This window comes from Lasiosphaeria miniovina (genome assembly GCF_030549165.1).
Source record: "Lasiosphaeria miniovina strain SMH2392-1A chromosome Unknown B0T26scaffold_1, whole genome shotgun sequence".
Classification (NCBI taxonomy): domain Eukaryota; kingdom Fungi; phylum Ascomycota; class Sordariomycetes; order Sordariales; family Lasiosphaeriaceae; genus Lasiosphaeria; species Lasiosphaeria miniovina.
This window is the reverse complement of record NW_026848220.1, coordinates 932780-952041: the sequence shown is the minus strand read 5'-3', so window position 1 is coordinate 952041 and position 19262 is coordinate 932780. Positions and strand designations below refer to the sequence as shown.

At 51.7% G+C, this 19262-nt stretch overlaps 4 protein-coding genes across 4 annotated transcripts; 2 read left to right on the top strand and 2 right to left on the bottom strand.

Moving 5' to 3' along the window:
• Positions 1 to 3458: 3458 nt before the first annotated feature.
• On the bottom strand, positions 3459 to 3782 carry B0T26DRAFT_617366 (uncharacterized protein; the record flags this gene model as incomplete). The annotated part of the gene is made up of 1 exon (XM_060436010.1): positions 3459 to 3782. A coding segment is annotated over one exon (324 nt), but the record flags the coding sequence as incomplete, so codon positions are not given.
• A 1372-nt stretch (positions 3783 to 5154) lies between these two features.
• Positions 5155 to 6963, bottom strand: B0T26DRAFT_797270 (uncharacterized protein; the record flags this gene model as incomplete). Its single annotated transcript, XM_060446927.1, has 4 exons — positions 5155 to 5429; positions 5507 to 5578; positions 5613 to 6328; positions 6917 to 6963. The coding sequence occupies 4 exons, from the start codon at positions 6961 to 6963 to the stop codon at positions 5155 to 5157; spliced, it is 1110 nt and encodes a 369-aa protein (XP_060302059.1).
• A 6023-nt stretch (positions 6964 to 12986) lies between these two features.
• Positions 12987 to 13326, top strand: B0T26DRAFT_683052 (uncharacterized protein). The gene has a single exon (XM_060440780.1). It carries the CDS (start codon positions 13034 to 13036, stop codon positions 13232 to 13234), a length of 201 nt encoding a protein of 66 aa, XP_060302058.1. The 5' UTR covers positions 12987 to 13033; the 3' UTR covers positions 13235 to 13326.
• Positions 13327 to 17941: 4615 nt separating this feature from the next.
• B0T26DRAFT_745255 (uncharacterized protein) lies at positions 17942 to 18528 on the top strand (the record flags this gene model as incomplete). Its single annotated transcript, XM_060444538.1, has 2 exons — positions 17942 to 18151; positions 18304 to 18528. The coding sequence occupies 2 exons, from the start codon at positions 17942 to 17944 to the stop codon at positions 18526 to 18528; spliced, it is 435 nt and encodes a 144-aa protein (XP_060302057.1).
• Between the last annotated feature and the right edge of the window lie 734 nt (positions 18529 to 19262).

Genomic DNA, 19262 nt, shown 5'->3' with positions numbered 1-19262 from the left:
GGTTTGTTGACATTCAAGGGCCAAAGGCCTGATGCCTTCCATCCTGACTTAGCATTACTCCTAGTAATTGCCTCTGTGCGTGAAATCTGGTAGCATTCCAGAAACGCACGTTTTCCGGCTACAGAAGAGTCGTCAAAGGCGTTAGCAAGAAGGTCCTCAAGCCGTCTGCGATAAAGTCGTTTTAGGGGGCCAAATATGGCCAAATCTAGGGGTTGGAGGACATGGGAAGTATGGGGAGGCAGATAAATAATGTGAATATTGTTTGTGAATGCCTCCCACATATAATCGGCAGTTGTGTGGCTGCCATGGCCATCAATAATAAGGAGTCGTTTCTCAGAGGAGTTTGCTGGCTTGGTGAGAGGAATGAACACATTTTTTAACCATTTGAGGCTTGTCTCATCGGTAGTCCATCCTTTCTCAGTTGCTGTAAAGAACCAATCCTGAAATGGCTTCATATCCAAAGGAAACCATTGTTGTTGAACGCTTTTCCCCTTAAAAATGACCAAAGGAGGAAGGCAACGGCCAGCTGCTGAGATGCATTCGACAAAAGTGGTCCAAGTGCGGGTTCCAGGCTGTTTTTTTTTGAAGCGCCTTAAAGGCACGGCTTCCAATGACAAGGCCGTTGGTTCCTCTGCCTTCCATAATACCAGATTCGTCCTTGTTCCAGCGATTCTCTGGCTTAATCGCCTTGATAGCTGGTGTTTGGAAATGGTTGAACCAAGGTCGAATTGTTGACTCTGTAGCGCAGTTGACGCGGACCGAATCGACTCTCTTGGCCCTCTGAGTCTTCGAAATTCGATTGCGGTTAAGAAAGGCACGGCACCACCCCTTTCCAAGTGGTAAGGAGTCCCCCCTTTCAGCTAGAATACGGCGTGCAAGCTCCCTGATCTGTGCATGTGTAGGGGGCAATCCTAAATCTTGTTGAAGAAGAATCCATTCGACTAAACGATCCTCTTGGGTCTGTGTAAGCCTTTGCTCATCTTGATGAGCAACATTTCGAGGTAGGGAGCCATGTAGACGGCCATAAAGGGTGGAGGGTGGAACGTTCCATTTTCGCGCGACTTTGCGTAATCGATGTGTTCTGACGGCTTCCTCGCAAGCCTGGCGGAGGTTTTCTTCTGTATATGAAACCATTGTCAAGAGAAGAATAAAACGAATTGAAGATGAAGAGAATTGGAAAAGAATTGGTTGAGTTATGGGCTTTTTATATAAGAGGGTTGGTTGTGTTCCTCGCTTATCTAGAATGTTCTGGATCAGTGGCGTTCGCTTACTCCCCCACCTAACTTAATCCCTATTGTCGTGACACAGAAGGTCGAGGCTATCTCCTTGGAGTGCATGGGAGAAATTTGACGTTTGCTTCGGATGCGCAGCTGTTCGTATGATCCGGGAGTAATTAAGGCCCAGGGGCGTAAACGTCCCAGAACTTAAACAGCACAATCGTAGGAAAGGTCAGAGATCAGTATTCCCTGTGATTCCTCGTTGTCCCTGCATTGGAATGGAGGTGTGGTAGAACTGAAGCGGACCCAGGCCATTTTTAAGGCAAGTATAAAGACGGTGTGGGAGTTTAGCCAGCGAGAACATCAGATACGGTGGTAACATCAGATACGGTGGTAACATCAGATACGGTGGTATCTCCGTTATGGTTTCCAAAGCTCCCTGGGTACTGCCCGGGTTGGGATCTGGAGGCCCCTGGTTCAAGGTGCCTTGTGTGCCACCCAAGTTGCTGCTCCTTCCATTTTTGTCTCTTTCCATCCCGCCCCATCTAACATTGGCTCGAAATTCCTTTCCCTGTCCAAGTCTTCCACGTAGATCTTGGCCAATCCTCTCCAAAACCACCGTTTTTGCAACGAAGCTCCCCAGTACAGGTATGTTCGCTTATTCCGTGCCAGTCCCCCTCTCTCAGAAAAAACGATTCGTCCAGCATTAACCAGCATCGCCTTGTATTTCCGAACCCCTCCTCAATTTCCACCTCTCGGCCATCAAACGTCTTGAATTCACTTTTGTCTACTATCCTCCATCTCTCCGCCACCCATCACTTGCCGCATGCAAAGTCTTTGTGTGGAATATGGGCCGAAGCGACTCTCGAGCCCTCCTTACCAACCACTCGCTCTTTCAACTGTTGATATGTTCTAATAGTGGGCATCTACTAACATATCTTCTCCGCAGTAGTCTGTCTACTTGAGCATTTTGCCATCACCCGGTAACTCCCGGCCAAGATCCTACAAGCGAAGCCCGGATCCGCCAATAGACCCTCCGTGACAATCGTTCTGAGCAGGAGAAGGAAAAAGCAGTGCCTGTGTGGCTGGGTGTACGCAAAGCAAGTTGGCCGCCGAGCCAGACAGCCGGATGTGATGTATACGAGGGGCTTGTGCCCATGGCATCTCTTTTCGGCTGGACGGAGCCTGTATTCCTAGAATGCTGCTAGCCAGACTATGATCTAGACGACAAACCTTGCCAGCAGCCATGTTCAAGGCACGTCTCTTCGGGATTGTCACATCTCATCATGTCCTCCGACAACATACGCGCCATGTCCGCATTTCTAACCGCGAATATGTCGTAGTAGGGGTGAATAGTCGAAGACAAAGGCGAAGCTGACCGAGAGCATGATCTTTCGATCCCCGAATCTGCTCTCCTACCACCAACAACCACCCAAATTCAATTCCATTTCATGGCCTGGACCTTGCCTACATTTACCTAAGCGTCTGGCGTCTAGTCGAAGCTTCGGCTTCCGGTGATTCTGGGGAGAATGCGACAATCGATGACCAAGTGCGTCTACTCAAGGACACTGCCGATAAAGAGAACGAAGACTCCGGGTCTACCGATGCAGCAGTGGCAGGTCGCAAGCGGAGGAAGAGATGGGATGTGGCCACGGATGCCATAGACGGTGCTGCGCCTGCCGCTGAAGAGCTTAAAAACACGAAGCCATTCCCAGCGGCATCGGCCCAGTGCTGTGGGATGATGCGGTAGTCTGTAAGACATTTCCCGAGAAACAGGCCCCCGGCGCTTTCTCCTTTGCATAAATGGCTAGATTCCCTTCTGTAATATTAGATTCTTATATCTGCGTTGCTCGGTTCAGTTCCTTGTCTTCAAGTTTCCTTCCACAAGAGAATGTTCAAGATCACTCGGAATGTGTGTGGGTGGACAATGTGTGCATCTGCCGAGTCATCGGAAACATCGGTAACTCGGGCGTGCCTGTCGGGAGCTTCATTCTCAGGGTCTGGGGTCTTCTCAGGCGTCATTTCCTGACGGGGATGACTTTTTGAGGGCTTCATCGCGCTTGGCGACTTGTTAGCTTGACGATGTGCGGGTTGCTTAGGTGCCGGCGTTGTGGAAGCGGTCGAAGTAGGTCCGAGGGTTCCGCCGATCGGTATATCAAATCGCACAGTTTTGGCCGTAATCGTGCCTTCAACTTCGTCAACTGTGGTATCTTCAAAGACAGCTTCATATTCAATTTCCGCCTCTCGTGCCGAAGGTTCCGGGTCGTCTTGCTCTCTGAATTTGACTGCGCTGACGCGCACAACCTGCTGCTTTTCTTGATCATAGATCCAGTATATGCGGCCGTGCATGTCATCATAGCCTACGAGCTTTCCAACTCTCGCGCGGGGTTCGAATTTGTCGCCCTGGGTGCGCCACTTCGGCTTCATATAGCAGTAGGCGTTGCAGTAGTAGCTATGAAGATGACGAATGTACGGCTTCCTAGCCTCTTTGGGAAGGCCAACAGCCGTTACAAAGACCTCATGCGGGCTAAGATCTTTCTCATTTGCAGAGGAGGGTAAAAGGTTGGTTACTTTTACCACGCTCCCCACCACAAAAGGCCAAAGGAATTCAGGTATGCCGAGTTCGATCATCAATGTTCTCGACCGCTCAGCAACAACACGGTTCATTCGCTCGATCTTTCCATTCTGGAAGGGCGATTGTGTTGTTGTTTGGTTGACAGCGATTCCTTTCTCCTTGGTCCAGGTTTTCAGCTTGGAAAATTGGAATGCCTTCGTGTTGAAGCCGAATTCCGGGCCGCCGTCAAGACCTATGATCTTGGCTTTCCTTCCTGTCTGACGCTCCACGAATGTGACGAACTCCTTGACCTGCTCATATGCATCGTGTTTTTCTTTAGTAAGCAAAACCAAAGAAAGCCTGAGTAAACATCAACAAACAGAACAATATACTAATAGCATAGGTGGCCTCGGTTAACGTATAACATAACGTCAACTCTAATTATATCAAGCGGGCCGCATCCTTCAGGCGGTGCCTTCTTTCCAATCTCATCAGTCTTCTTTGCTCTCGTACATGCATCACAGAAGTAATTCTCTTGTTGAACTCTCAGCTTGATTCCTGCCTCCTTGCATGCCATCAGCACAATGTCCCTCGACGAATACATTAGCCGCTTGTGCATCGTTGGGTAGTTGATTGAAGAGAGTACTACATACGTTAGAGTAATTACTGATTGATCGAAGTCTTCGGGTGGTTGTTATGGAATAACGGGAATATTCCTCAGGTATTGGCACTGAATATGCTTCTGATAGGGAAAGCTGCAGTGGTGACCAAAGATGGTATAATTTGTATGTGTGTAGAAGGTTGGAAGGTGGAAAAGGGAGCTTGTGTGCCCTGCCGCGGGGATATGCCCCACGTAGGCGGCAGAATAGTACTGCCTTTACACACCGCTTCCTTGCCCGCCTTTTGCTAGTCTATGGTGCTGATTATGTAATTATACAGTGGTGCTCGTGCCAAATGCACGTGCGGGGCCGTGTCAACAATTGACGCGCAATTGAGGCCATTCCCGTATCAGCTTCTTTATTGGCTTGTGGATTATGTCATTCTCTTCCATTCGCCAGACATAGTTGTTGAGCTTCAGGGAGTGTATTCCGACTAGATTTGCCAGGGTCTCGAGGCAGTAGTATACGTGAGGGATTCTCATACGCCATTTCTCTCCTTTTGTTGTCACTGTGTTAAGCTCTATAGTGCCCATGTAGTAGGAGGAACTGATCGATCCGGACGCACACACATAGTGTAGAGGGTCAGGGAGAGGATGCAGCTCTGTAAACCACTTCAAGTGGTTGAAGCTGGAATTCGAGACTCCTGTGTCAAACACAACAGAGTTCCTCGTGACCCCATTTGCCTTAATAGCCTATTGGGCTTCGGCACTTGTGAATAACGCGTTCAGTACCGGGGGCTGATGCGAAAATCCGGGTTGTCAGCCGGGTTCGAGACTTGCTCCAGACCACCGCGCTCCCTCTCAGGGTTCGCTCGTGGCTCGGGCATAGGCATGCCGGTATGAGGGGATTCCGGAATGTAGAAAGTCTGCGTGGGGGCGCGGCTAGCCAGCAGGTCCTCGCTTGGTAGGTCGATCTGAGGCGCGAAGAAATTGCCGGAGAGTAGTAAATGCGAGTCCGAGGAAGTTGAGGGATTTGCAAGTCCTCCGTTGTTATGTAGGGCTACTATAATAGTCGATGTGCCTGAACCCTTATTCTTCTTCTTCTTCTCTTCAATGAGTCTCTTCTTGTTTGGTTACCTCTCTGGAGCTCTCTCAAGTTCGCAGTGCCAACAGTGCTCGGCAGTCTTCGGGCCGTGATGCCCGCAGGGTCTATGGTGGTGGGTGCTAAGCATCTTGAACGTACAACCTTCCTTCGGGCATATAATCCTCTTTTGGGTTCCACCTTTCTTGTTGTCATCGTTGTTGTTGCTGGAGAGTGCAAGCTTGGTGAAATTTGTAGTAGCTTCCTCGTTAGCGGAGATCTCTTCCAGCTCTGAGTTCAGGCTGGTCCAAGTCATGCTTCCTAACTTCAAGCCGGCGAGCCAAAACACGTATCGCTTGGGGTAAGTCTTCTTGAGCTTTCCAATAACGGCGTTGACGTGGAAGTTGTCGTTAATAGGGGCATTGAGCTCAGCGAGCTTCTTGTAGATAAATCGAAGTCTAGTCAGGAAGGCCTGCATAGAAGTAAACGACGCCCGATCGATCTTCATATATTCCATCACGAAGTCGGTTGTCGCTTCCTGGGTAAGTCGGGGTATGACACGGCGAATCAGGTCATACAGGACCTTCGGGTTCTTCTCTCTAGGGTTCCAGTTCTGTGCCTCGAGCTTCTCTTGAACTGCCGCCGTGAGGGTCTGAAGAATAACTGCCTTGACGAAAGCTCGCTCGGTGCGCCACTGGTCGATCTTTTCTTCATAAGCATCGAGAGCCGTTTGGTTAGCTCCCTCGGGGGCAACTGGTTCCTTGACCTCTTCCTCAATGTAGTGCTCGAGCCCTTGCACTTCAAGAACACTAAGGAGGGAGTTGTTCCATTGAGAGAGGTTCTTCTCGCCTTGAAGGACGACAGCCTCAATTCTGAGACTACCGCGTACGTCGGAAGACTTTATTGTAGTTAAACAGATTGACTGGATTGACTAGTTATAGAGAGAAAGAAAGACTTCGCGTTGTCGATGGACTTCAACACTCGCTGAAGTCCTGATTCTAACGATCGGAAAATGCCGTCAGAAGTCGAATTGACGATCGGAATGCCGTCAATTGATGAACCTAGCGATCGGAAATGCCGTCAGGGTAGATGAACCTGGCGATCGGAAATACCGTCAGGGTAGAAAGAAAGATGATCGGAAATGCGTCAAAATGGCTCGCAGTTGCTCAACTACGGCCTCGAAAATGCGGTGCAGGGCAAATACGGCCTCGAAATGCGGTGCAGGGCAACTGCGCCTTGCGCGCGCGAATTGCGGAAAATTAGATCAGGTCGCCGAAATTGAATAAACCTTCTAGGCGCTCTCGAATGCACAAGAAAGCGAGCTGCGAATGGCCTCTTCAAAAGCAGAAAGAGAGGGCTTCATAACCTGTGCAGGCGGACAATGTGTGCATTGGGGAACTAACTCTAGGAGGAAATCTCCCGACAAAACGTGTGGGCGAGAACTCCTCGGCGGGGCTAGGGCTTACATGACTAAGGCATGTGTAAGGCAACCCCGCCACAGAATGCACGTCATCTGGCACCCTTGGCATTCTTGGGCAACAAGACCGTGTAGACGGCTGCAGTCGAGGACTCCAGCCTGATTCACTCAACTCTGGTACTAAAATTGGGACAAGCATATGTGAGATTGTGTCTGGATCTATGCTCCTAGTCAAAATGAGGCTGTTGGGGTTATGACAGAATCTCTCCCTCCGTGTTTGCTCTACGTTATTCACTTCGTCTGCTCCTGAATGGGTTTCAATGCTCCTTTTTTCATGTAGCTAGACAAGAGACGTTCTTTCACAGTCACCTCCACCCCCTCCCAGCAGCCCCTTTGTTCTGTCCCGGGAACACATTGCCAAGGCCACAGCACAAGAGGGGCCACCAGTTGGGTTAGGGATGTGATTTAAAAACACGAGACTAATTTCCAGGCTGGCTCAATGCTTGAAGAATCTGCAAAAGTCCTTCCGCTCCTATGGATGGCGCCGTGTCGGCGAAGACGGGGATAATCTGTTGGAGGAATCTCGGGACTTTGAAATCGGTCGACTCGGGATCGGATGTCTACCATACCCAACCCACTGCCCATCGGATCACCCTAGCAGTGGATCACCCTTTTACACCAAAACATTCCCTTTTTGAACAACAATAATGTAGTCAATTGTGAAGCTATTCGCAAGTAGGCAATTTAGCTAGTTATGTACTTGCATATAGTTTAATTTTTCGTGGTATTCCGGAATGGTTCGCAGTACTACTACTGTGGGGGGGGTAATGGTTGTTCATTGATTGTCTACAGAAGTAACTAAGGTTTCTGGGTGGGCTTGGTTTTAGCGGATCAGCACGCAGGCTCCCGTGCGCTCCCGTACCACGTGAGCCAGCCGTGCCTGGCGCTACCTCCCTGCTGCACCAAAAGTACGGTCATGAATGCCGCCGTTCCAACATTAATCTTAGTATAGATTTGTTAGCCCAGAAGCCCTACTTTTTTCGCTGCATTATCGCAAAGCAACTCCAAATTGACTCCAAATTAGCTTCCTGATATTGTTCTCCCCCTACCTTTGAGTGTGAATTGCGTCTTGTACTACCACAATGTCTGAACAAAGTGACGATAATATGGTCAATGCGTACCTAGACGTCACAGACAATAAGCTTTCTATTCGTCAATCGGCTCAAAAGTATGTAGTTTCTTATACAACGTTGAATCGACGACTCAACGGAGTCCACCCCAAAGAAGAGGTCCTCCAAACACAACGCAGGCTCACAGAGCCTCAAGAAAAGCGGCTCATTTAGTGGATCGTCAAGCAGGAAACACTCGGCTTTGCTCCGACTTACTCAACAGTATCCAGCATTGCTTCAAGACTCTGTAAAGAAGCGGGGCAGAAAGAAACTGTAGGGAATAACTGGATTTCTAGCTTCAAAGCTAGAAGCCCCAACATTCGAGCCAAAGTAGGCAAGAGAATGGAAGCCGCTCGTTTAACGGGTTTACTTCCAAAGCCGTTAACCGGTGCTTCAATATAGAGGAGAAAGAATACGACTAGATTCGGCCTGAGCTTACCTTCAACGTCGATAAGGCCGGCATTATGGCGGGCTTTGATAAGCAAATAATGCCTAGTTATATTATCTATTACTTATTGTCACGGCAGGTGCAGACAGCTGACCAGATTAGTGGGCTCCGTCATGGTCACACCGGATTTAAGCGGTGGTCTGTGCACCTCACAACCACGTGACCCACACCACAGCCTACTTCCCCCGCGCCCTGCCCGGGCCTTGGAAGCTTCCTTTCCTTTTTCCTTCTTTAGCTTTAGATTCTACGAATACAGCAACCACATTGCAGCCCTTCCTCTTTATAGTTGACTGTGCGGTGACAGTGGCCGCAGTTTGGGATATCGCCCAGGTGGCCTGCAACTGTTCCCTCGTGAAAAGTTGCTATTTCATTTCCTGGAACTCCGCTGAGCTAGGGGACGCTGTCTACTCGCCTTGGCCATATTTATTGGTTTCCCTAATTAAATGTTTCCCTAATTGATTATGTCCTGAGGAGCGCCCGAGTAGCGCCTGAGCAAGGTGGCAAGGGGTGTTGTGGGTGGCTGGGTGTTGGCGAGGGCAACGTTGGGGTAAAACAACAGGATAGGAAAACCAGCACATAGGCATGCATTGATTGGCAGCATGCCACTTAACACGACAAAGAGAAGCAACGGAGACTACCGTGGTAGTGGTTTCATTTTGTTGCCGATGAGGGAAATGCAGACACCGTTAGTAATATGGGATAGTATTGCACGCTGCTTAGCCGTTGGTGTGTAGAGAACCGGTGCTGAAAAACGCCATCTGCTTGACAAGAACAAAGTTTTGCAATAGCTAGTTAGAATCATGCTTACACGGGAGTAAGATAGCTTTGGTGTACTAGATAGAACAATGGTCAGGCGCCTAAGTGCAAAAAAAAAAAAAGAACAAGATGGAAAAAAGAAACAAAATGGAAAAACGAAAAAGAAGATTCCCACAGTCACGGCTTAAACTCGGGACGTGACTTACAAAAGCGAAGGCGGGGGGGAAGACGTAATTACCGAATACAGGCGGTGCCGCTCGGCTAAAGACTCAACTAAGCTACTTGGCTGGAGATTACGGTGTTCGCTGCCCCGCCCACTACACTAGCAGGCAAAGCAGACGCCTGTTGCGTGACACTCTGGGCAACAGCAGCTATCTGGGCGCAAACCCCACAGCACCTCTTCCCCCCGTTCCCTTTGCACCTTCTTTTGCTACACCATTTCCTCTTATTGAACTACGGAATGCAGGAGACCTTTGATCACAGATCGACACACGAGAGACTCCGACGCCATTTCTTTTTTCCGACCCGTTTATTTGGCCCCTCTTTCGGCAAAAACGGCCAGCACTCCAGATAAGTCGGACACTGTCACTATCACTCTCCTTGATCCTCTTCGCTCATCTCAAATCTCTCTTCTCTGCCATGCACACTCTATTAGGGAAAGGATATTTCTAACCATGGCGCCAGTCTCTCACATGATATAACTTCACTCCTAGGTACTGTAGAGCAGTCGAGCATGAATATTTGCCTTGGCGTCGAGATCATTATCCAGATAAGCGGACTCACACGGCCCAGGTGGCATCCACGGATCCAGCGCACACCTACTCGTAGCGGAGTTTCTTCTACCAATCATCTACAACACCCTATCCTTCTCTTGCTTCGTTCCGGAAAGTCCTGAGCTCACCGATCTCTTGGGACATCTTGACAGTGCCTACGAATACGCTCGTCGCCACTCCAGTCACCGCATAAACCGCAAAGCTCGATAACGACACCTTGATCCAGCTCCAGGGCCCTCTTCCCGACGAGGAATCATCGATGATCTCTCCGCCTCTTCTTTCCATGCCTCAGGCTCGCCAGCACATATCCATTAATGTTGCTCCGTGGAAGACGGAACCTTTTTCATGGCAACTTTCCCAGCTGCATCGAGGTTAAGGAGAGGGGCAACTGGAGAGGATAGGCCTCGCGAGTTCAAAAGGGTCAAGGGAGATAAGAGCCCGAGTCTCAAAAGTACAAATAATGGCTGGCGAAAGTCCCCACAGAAGGGGAAAATTCTAAGGATAGCCGTGCAAGAGATAGCAGTCAGCATATTCACCAACGCAGCTTTGGTTCCTGGAAATGAAGGCTACACTTGGAGCCCATCGAAGAACGGCCGACATGGGCTCAGTATTTAGATAATTCGCATTCTACGAAGATGTCTTAGACTTAATACATCATCCTCGGCAAGCCTACCAGAAGTACTGGAAATGCCAGCCTCGCCCCATCAGCCTCGCCCTATCAGCCTCGCCCCCTTGAACGTCCGAGTTCTCCACCATATTGTCGCCAGATTCGGTGCTACAACGATCCGGTGATTCATAGGGAACTCGACAATGAACAGCGCATCCAGAGGTGGAGGACAAGTGTAGAATTTATGTCTCGATTACATGTTAGTCGGTGGCAGGCTAGGGGTAGCGCGCAAGTTAGGCGGTGTGGTCCGTGTGTTCTGGGCCAAGGAGCTTCGGAGAAGGATTCTAACGTCCGGTTAACCCGATAGGTTGTAGGGAGGCCATCAGATGGTCCTTACCCGTCCGGCCTACCTATCCGCCTACCCTACATTTCTGGTTTTCTGCCTGCGGGCGAATTCCTGAGATTCCTCACGCATCCTCCACACCTTGTCCTTGGCATATATCTCCTCGTAATTTACCGTACTGAGATCTATCAAATCCTTGCCGATAAGCGGGGCACCGTGTTCCGTTATCATCAAATATGCGGGGTGTAATTTGACGTAACCTTCTAGCCTAGAATTCGGGAAACTTGTAGTGCCATATACTGAAAGACGAGGGGTCACTTTCCTTTCCCTTGAATTTTTCAGAGTTCCTGTACCAGATATTTCTCAGCCCTCCTTCGCTATCCATCCACTTCACGAATTCTGAAGATATCAGATAGTTACGGCACATTCGCTACCGGGCCACTCGATCGCTAATTACGTACACGTCCCTCCTCCCCTTTTTTCTTTCTTTTCCCCGGGCTTGTAAACGATATGTCAAATCGCATGTGAGAAGTCCGCAGCCGTCGTGGCCCATATACACTACATTCTGCAGCTGCACCAACGCCGTTTACTTCCGTTGTAATAATCTACTGGACCTGACTGCAATTATCACAAAGTAAGTAATGTTATGTGGAGTATTTTGAACGCTGCCCGAACTCTCCATAGTATTATGTGAGATATCTTTCTAAAATTTTGTTTCCGGACGTTGAACCAGGATTTCTAGACCCACCCCCTCGCGTAGTCCCCCTAACGTTCTACCGAAAAACGGTTGGAAGTCGGGGAGGGAGGTGGAGCCCCCTCTATCAAACCAGCCAATAACAGCTACCCTAAGCGCTTTTGCAACTGCCCTCGATGCCTTCACATTTATGACGCCATTTCCCTATTGGGCGACTCGGGTCCGAGAATCGGTACGCCAGAGGCTTGAGAGTACGATAGAGACGGGGATTCAGGGGCTTTGCTTGATCTTGGGCTTCCATGCTGGGATGGCGGCCTAACGTGAATATTTCCCTATTGTACGTGAAGTTGCAAAAAGGAATTGCTCCACCAGTAAGTCTTCCGAGAGTACGCAAGAGTACTCAACGGCAGCTCCTATTGTATGTGCAGTACACGACACAAATCCTCCCAAGCATGAACTCATACGGATACCCGCACGAGCGCATCGCCGCCGAGCGCGTGATGCAGCGCGTCGCCTGGGCCACGGAGCATTTCCGAGCCCGCCACCTCGCCTTCGACCCCGAGGATGCCGACCGCCGTCCCGTCCCCGTCCCCGTCGCCGTCTACGCCAGCCAGGCCATCCTCGTCGCCGGCATCCACGACGCCTTTGCCCGCGACCGCTTCGTTGGCAAGGAGCTGGCCGAGCAGTACCGCGGCGTGAGCTCGGCCGTGCAAGAGCAGGTCTGGGACCTCGTGTCCACCATCAAGGCCCTGGAGGAGCAGCAGGCGGGCCTCAACAGCATCGACGCGCCGGCCTGGCCCGAGTCTCCGGAGCACATCGTCGACCTTCTCGTCATGGGTGACGGCTCCGAGACCGTCTATGGCCACGTCTGGGCTGTCGACGCCATCGCGGAGAGCCGTTCGTACGCCGCCGGATACCAGTACACGGGAGTCGCCGCGCTGCTGGTCGACGGCTTCGAGGAGCTCGCCGTGGTGGTCTGCCCGCGCCTCGACCCCCCGTACTACCTCTTCAACGACCTCACCCGCGCCCGCAACTGGGACAACGACCGGTTCCGCCTGAGCGAGCGCGGCTGTCTGCTCTCGGCGCCGCGCAGCCAGGGCGTGCGGGCGCGCGCGCTCCGCTCGTATCCCGCGTATTCGAGCACGCCGCTGCGTGCCTTTCGGGGCATTTCGGCTCTGCGGGACCGCGTCAGAGTCACCTTCGCCCCCCGCGCCGGGCCTCATCACCTCATCTCCGCCAGCCGCCGCCTCGCCGGGCCGCTGCCGGCCAACAGCATGCAGCTGCGCTACGTCATGTGCGCGCTGGGCTGGTGCGAGTTCTTCTCCGACGCCCTCGAGAGCAACTGCGATCGCTTTGTCTGGTGCCACGCCGGTGGCATGCTCCTGCTGTCTGAGATTGGCGGCCGCACGACGGACTGGAGTGGTAGGGTCATCGACTGGGCCGTAGGAAGGGAGCTGGGTCCGACGGTTGAGATCTTCGCTGCGACGACGGGGTTCCATACCACTGTTCTGGGGCGTGGAAACATTGAGGTGCTGTCGGGTTTCTTTTGTGCGTTGGATAGTCCGCGCGAGTGGTAGGGGGTATCGCAGAAAGGGGGAAAGATGTATTCTTTACGCCTCGCAAAGAACCAAGCTCACCTGTTGTAAACTAGCTTTCTCTTCATACCGACCACCCTTTTATAAAGCAAGGTGGCCTGCTTCTTTGAGTTAGTTGAGGTATGGTTTCGTTGCCGTTTTTTTCCCCCCCAAAAGACAATCGTCGCTTTCTACCACGACTCGACGATTCTAAGCACAGTGTATATCACGTGCATGTTCTCTCCCACTCTCGACTTTGTTACTCACTATATGTGCGCCTTTGGAGGGGTTTCTTTCCTTCATTTGTGCTAGTGAATGGAAGAATGAGCTTGTGCCCCTTCGTTACCTAAATTTTATTTTAGTGTTCAGATATCTTTTGGGTATCAACACCCGATGTCCCAACTGAACAAGCAGGGCAGTTGTCGATGTGAGCTCAAGGTCCTCGACAGGCTTCTTAACCACTATACCACGGCTAGTGTCGATTTTGGTATTCACTTGACAGGATCCTCTTCCTCGGGGTACTCTCGTAGCTAGGCAACAGACACAGCAGGGTGGATGCGCCAGTGAATACCATTCCGCCAACCTTGGAGAACATTGGTCAAATTCTTCACACGCACACAGTTAAAATCAACAACATTCGGAAGCACTATAACCGTCTTGAGAGCATGGGGGTAATTACTGTGCTAGATATAGCCCTAGCCAGGGCACTACATGGTTCGATCGATACGTCAACTCATCAACCCCATAGTTCGATCGATACGTCAAGTCATCAACTCCATGGTTCAATCGATACATACACTCATCAACCCCAGAACCCGTCAAACCGATAATCAAGATATCTGCCAACGCGCGAGAACTAGTCTCTGGTGTTGGTGCTGACTTGTCGGGTGATCATTTGGTTGGCCTTCTCTAGTTTCGTCACGCGTAGAGCGAGCTCTTCAATGTCTACCTCTCGGACAGGGCCTCTAACCCCACCGCGAGGACGAGGGTTCGGAGAACGGACCGCACCAAGGCATTTCTGTCGAAAGTGTCCTTGGTGGTCTCCAGAGTTATTCCGCCGGCTGGTTCTTTCGTGGTGTGACTGGCCCCATGAACACTGGCGGCTGGCTGAAAGCATATTCAGAATGTCCCCGATTCGGCTCTAGACTTGCTTAGAAAGGTCCCATGTTTTTGAAGACGAATCACGAGCAAGCGGAAGTTTCAAGCATGACAAAGCTTTCATATCCAAATGTCCTAACCCTGAAGTACCATCGACGTAACTCATAGCTGCGCGTCCCATTTTCTGTCCCCCTCTGTCGGTACACCTTATATTCAGAAACCACCTTACTCAGTGTAATGATTCATTTTCTGCCTCATTACTCTGACAATTTCCGCAAGAGAATGGTTGTCAAGGACAAAGCAAACCTGTAGTGGGACCAGTGTCAGCGCAAGGGAACCTGCCTTTTACAGAACACATGCGAAAATGACTAGAGCTCTACAATGAGATCGTCCCCGCCCCCGCCCTCACAGCCTCAACGTCGGATTTATTCAACGGCTTGTGTCGTGTTTCGACCGACGACGGGTACGCCACGTATACCTCCACCCAGGCCTCCACAAAAGACGTCAGAATGTACCGGCGGGGTTTGTATTCGAAGTTCGATCGGTTATGCGGCGTCGCCCAATAATTCCGCAGACGCTGGGTCCATTGGCGATATCTAGGGTTTCTGAGGAACAGCATCGTCGATAGCCTTCTGGTGTCTTGTCCGTATTGCCCACAGAGCTATCTCTCTCCCTTCCCTCGTTACCAGGGCGGCTGCTGTTGACCGGGGATATGTGGTCGTCATCGAGCTCCGTGTGTCGTCGTCCGCTTGGAAGGAATTTGCTGTGCGGTTATAGGAATGCTACGAATGCTACGAATGCTAGTCAGTAATTGTTCTCTATTGACATGACTGGAGGCAGTAGGGATACGGTGGAAGATGGGGAACATACAAGAGGCTGGAGGTGAAGTCACATCCCCATGTGAGGCCGTGGAATTGCCCATCCGGCAGTTTAGGTAGTCAAAATTACACCAGATACCGTGGCCTTGAATAACTCGCTCTCCGATATCTTCTCCCTTGTTTGCCCTGTAGGACTGATTTTCCGTAAGTCTATTACCGCGCGCAGACAGCTCGTCTTAGTTCTCAGCTTTTACATAGGGCCTTCTCGACCACGCAGTTAAGTCTGGCACTGGCCGCTTCCAGAGAGGGAATGTTGATAGCTATGGCCATGATTAGCGGGACCTCCATGTAGGCAGTAGGACGAGAGGAGAAAGGCGGCGGGAGCTCTTGGATTGAATAACGGTGAGCTCAGAAACCTTGCTGCCAGGAAGAAGTATCATTTTTCTGGAGGTAGATATGCCGGCGATGCGGTTCTCGCCCTCACAACGGCCCAAGTTTGAGATTTCGTAGCTCCAGGCCCGATTATTATGGAATGGACAAAATATCTCGCCGTGCTAGCGATGATCGGAGACGGCGTTCTCAAGTGAGCGAATTAGAGACGAGAAAGGACTGGATACTAGACCAGATCGGGAGCAGAGAGTGTTGGGCCGTGCCGAGGGAGGGACTGGAGGGAGGGCTGGAGGGAGGGCTGGAGGGAGGGCTGGATAGAGGGGCTGGAGGGAGGGGCTGGAGGCGAGAGGCCAGAATGCTCGCACAATCTTGGCTCAAGACGGGCGCGAAAGATGGAATCAGACTCACAAACGGGCAGGGCAGTAATGGGCAGTAATGAGCTGCCTTCGGTAGAGGAGGGCCAATGCTCTCCCTAATAATAAGCGGCCAGCACCCCTAGGGGAGGTCCCGTGACGCCTGGCCCAGGGCGGGCGGGTCTTCGACCGTCGTCCACGGCCTCCCATTGGCCGGGGCAAGACCAGGAGCCCTCGAGCAGCCCCCAGGAAGGTAGGTGGGTGGGTCTCGGGTAGGTACCTCTTGGGGGTACCTTTTTTGCAGTCGTGCACGGATCAACTTGGTTCCTTATTTAAAGAGCCCTTCCCTCCCCGAACTTCCTCTTCCTTTCTTCTTTTTCCCCTATCTTCTGGCCCAGGTATCCAGAGGGGAGGAAGCTGCCCTTCCTTAGGGATCGGCGGGCTGAATCCCCAGTCGGGGGCCAAGGAGCTCAAGATTTCCTTGGCCTAGTGTCTTCGCCCTGCATTGCACTCTGCGGGTAGTGAAGGCATTCTTCCCATTTCGGAGGGCAGACCAGCATAATTTTTTGTTCCCAAACATCTTACTTAGACTCTGTCTAACCCAAGTTTTTTTTCACTGTGAGCATCGCTTTAGTGGTGCCATGGAGAAGAATCTGCCTTTTCTCTGCCTGCTTTGTTTCATGAAGCTCTGTAATGCTTGCAATGCTTGCCTATCTGGTTGTCTCAACGCGTCGCGTCTCGTCGTGAATCTTTGGTCGGCACTACATGTGACCTTGTAGCTAATGCTCTTGAACGTCTACGTGTGTGATTTGCGTCACCTCGTTTGCTCTGATCGTGGTCCCTAGCCAACGTGTCGGTGGTGATAGGTTATTTGCCGTAAATGCGCCCACCTCAGCCTCCGCCTGCCGTTTCCATTGCACTCGAGCTTCCAAGAGAGAGCCACGACAATCACGTACTGCATTTCGCCCAAATAGTGACGCCCAAGCACGCCGCCCGACGAGTTTCGGTGCAAATCAGACAAAACAGAAGCTGGACACCAGTGCTAAGGGCAGCCACCAGGTGATACCGTCGAATGGTCGCAATCGTTGGTGGAGAGGCAGCCAAGAACAGCGGATGATCGTGGAACGCCCGCACAATAGGGAAAACAAAATTCGCACAAAATTGAAAATATCAAACTTGGGTGTTCTCTCTCTCCCTCCTCCAACCTCACACGGGGCTCATTGGCGTTCCCCGCTTCCAAATTCATACACGATACCAACTTGGGTACCACTTCCTCTTTCTCCCGAGCTCACAAAACTGAAATCCTGCTCTCCTCGCCATAAACAGCTCCTAGCTCCAGACTAGATACCGACTTGCTCTCCATTTACCTCCTCTGACCTCACGCAGTAAGCTTGGATCCTCCTCTCCTCGCCCTTCCCTTCTTCCGACCTCAAGCAAGATATAACCTTGGATCCTCCCGTCTCCACTCGCTACCTCTTCTCGATACGGCCCAATTTGCCTCATTCCCCGCCGAGATTCTCCTCCAGATCAACGGCCATTTGCCCGAGGCCGGCGACAAGGACCACCTAGCACAGGTTTCCAAGCGATTCCACCACCTCCTCAACCCCGAGCTGTACAAGCTCAACGTGGCCCACCAGCGCGCCAGCGCGTCGCTGTGGGCCGCGGCGCTCGGCGACCGCCCAGGAACCGTCCGAACGCTTGTCTCTGCCTGCTAAGGAGATCCGATCCTAACCCCGCACCATCTGCCTAACGTCGACACCACCACCTCCTACCTCTGGTATGACTTCCGGAAGGCAACGAGGCGCACGAATATCGAGGCGCACGAGTACCGAGGCGCACGAGTACCGAGGCGCACGAGAACCGAAGCGTCTGCACGCCGCTGCACCTCGCCACTTACATCGGCCATCATGAGATCGCCAAGGCTCTGCTGGAGATTGGATGCGGCACCGGAAGTGGACAAGACAGGGAGAGAGGGAGGACGGATAATAATGGAGCGAGAACGTGTGAATATGGCGTGAATCCGTAGGCCTGATTATAGGATAAGTCGGCGTATGGGAGGAAAGGTGATTGCTCTTCTTCACAGCGGCAACGGTGCCGGCGCCGCCGCTATCCTATCTCGCCAGACGCTTTTCCTCAACACAGCAACAAGTGAGGTCTCATTCGCCCGTTCCACAATCGACCCTTACAGCATCGGCACGCTCGGATACATTGCCACGGCCTGTCTACACGGACTAGCCGCTCTGCGTGAAGACGAAAGAGAGGTGAGGGGTGAGGGTTGACCAGGTGGGCGACCTCATTGCCACGATGCTGGCGTATGGAGCCGACGTCAACGGCAGACGCCCGCTAGCTGGTCCTGGCCGTGATGACCTAGGCGCCGTTGCAGATCATCGAGCAGCTGCTAGAACCAGACTAGGAAGCGGACGTGAGCGCCGCGGCTGGACCATACCGTCTGACAGCCTTGCACTGTGCCGAGGACATGTTCCACTACAGCGCTATCGCCATGCACCCAGCGGCATTCGGAAACCCGGACAGCGTTGAAGCCGCCAGAGCCAGAATCCAAGATAATGCCGCACGTGTCGTAGACCGGTTGACACGCAGCGGCGCCATGTTCGACCGACCAGACGCGCCCGGCGAGTAGCCCATGCAGGTGGCACTTCGTCTCACGCGGGAGCAGCCCGCCCACGAGTATGAGGGGCGGATCCTCGTCGACCTGCTGCGACGCCTCGCTGCAAACGAATCGGGCCACTAAGTACGGGGTAGGTGGCCAGGGGGAAAAAAGGGTTGTCTTAAAGGGGGATATAGCCCTCGCCCACTAAAGTCCATTTTTCCTTTTGTTTCATCCCCTTGGCTAAATGTAGAGCAAAGACGTGCAAGTAGGACGTGGAGGCATGTTCAGTAGGCATAATGATGAGATGAGTAGGCGCAGGGGAGGGAAGGGGTTTTACACTACGCAGAGGTGACCGAAGGCCTGACCAGGACCCCGGTCTTTGTAAACAGACTAGATCGTCCTCTCTTTTTCCTACCTTCCGATTAAGCAACGTTATATAAGACAGGAGACCTGTTTTTAATATCATAACGAGCTCCACTTAATTTAGAGAATCCACCGGAACACCCACTTTATCGTTACGTACGACAGCCTATCTATAAGAAATCCACTCTCGCAGCCCTCATGAAACTAGGTATACACCACGCCTACGGAAATGGCAACGTCGGAACAAGCATAACAACAGGCAAGCCCGCTTCCAGCGGCTCAGATAAGTGCATATGAAATCAAATACGATAAACCATGGTAAAAATGAGGTCAAGCACAGCTCCAGGCCATCATATAGCCTCGTCTACTTTGAGGTAACTGTTGGATTCACCAGGGTACCG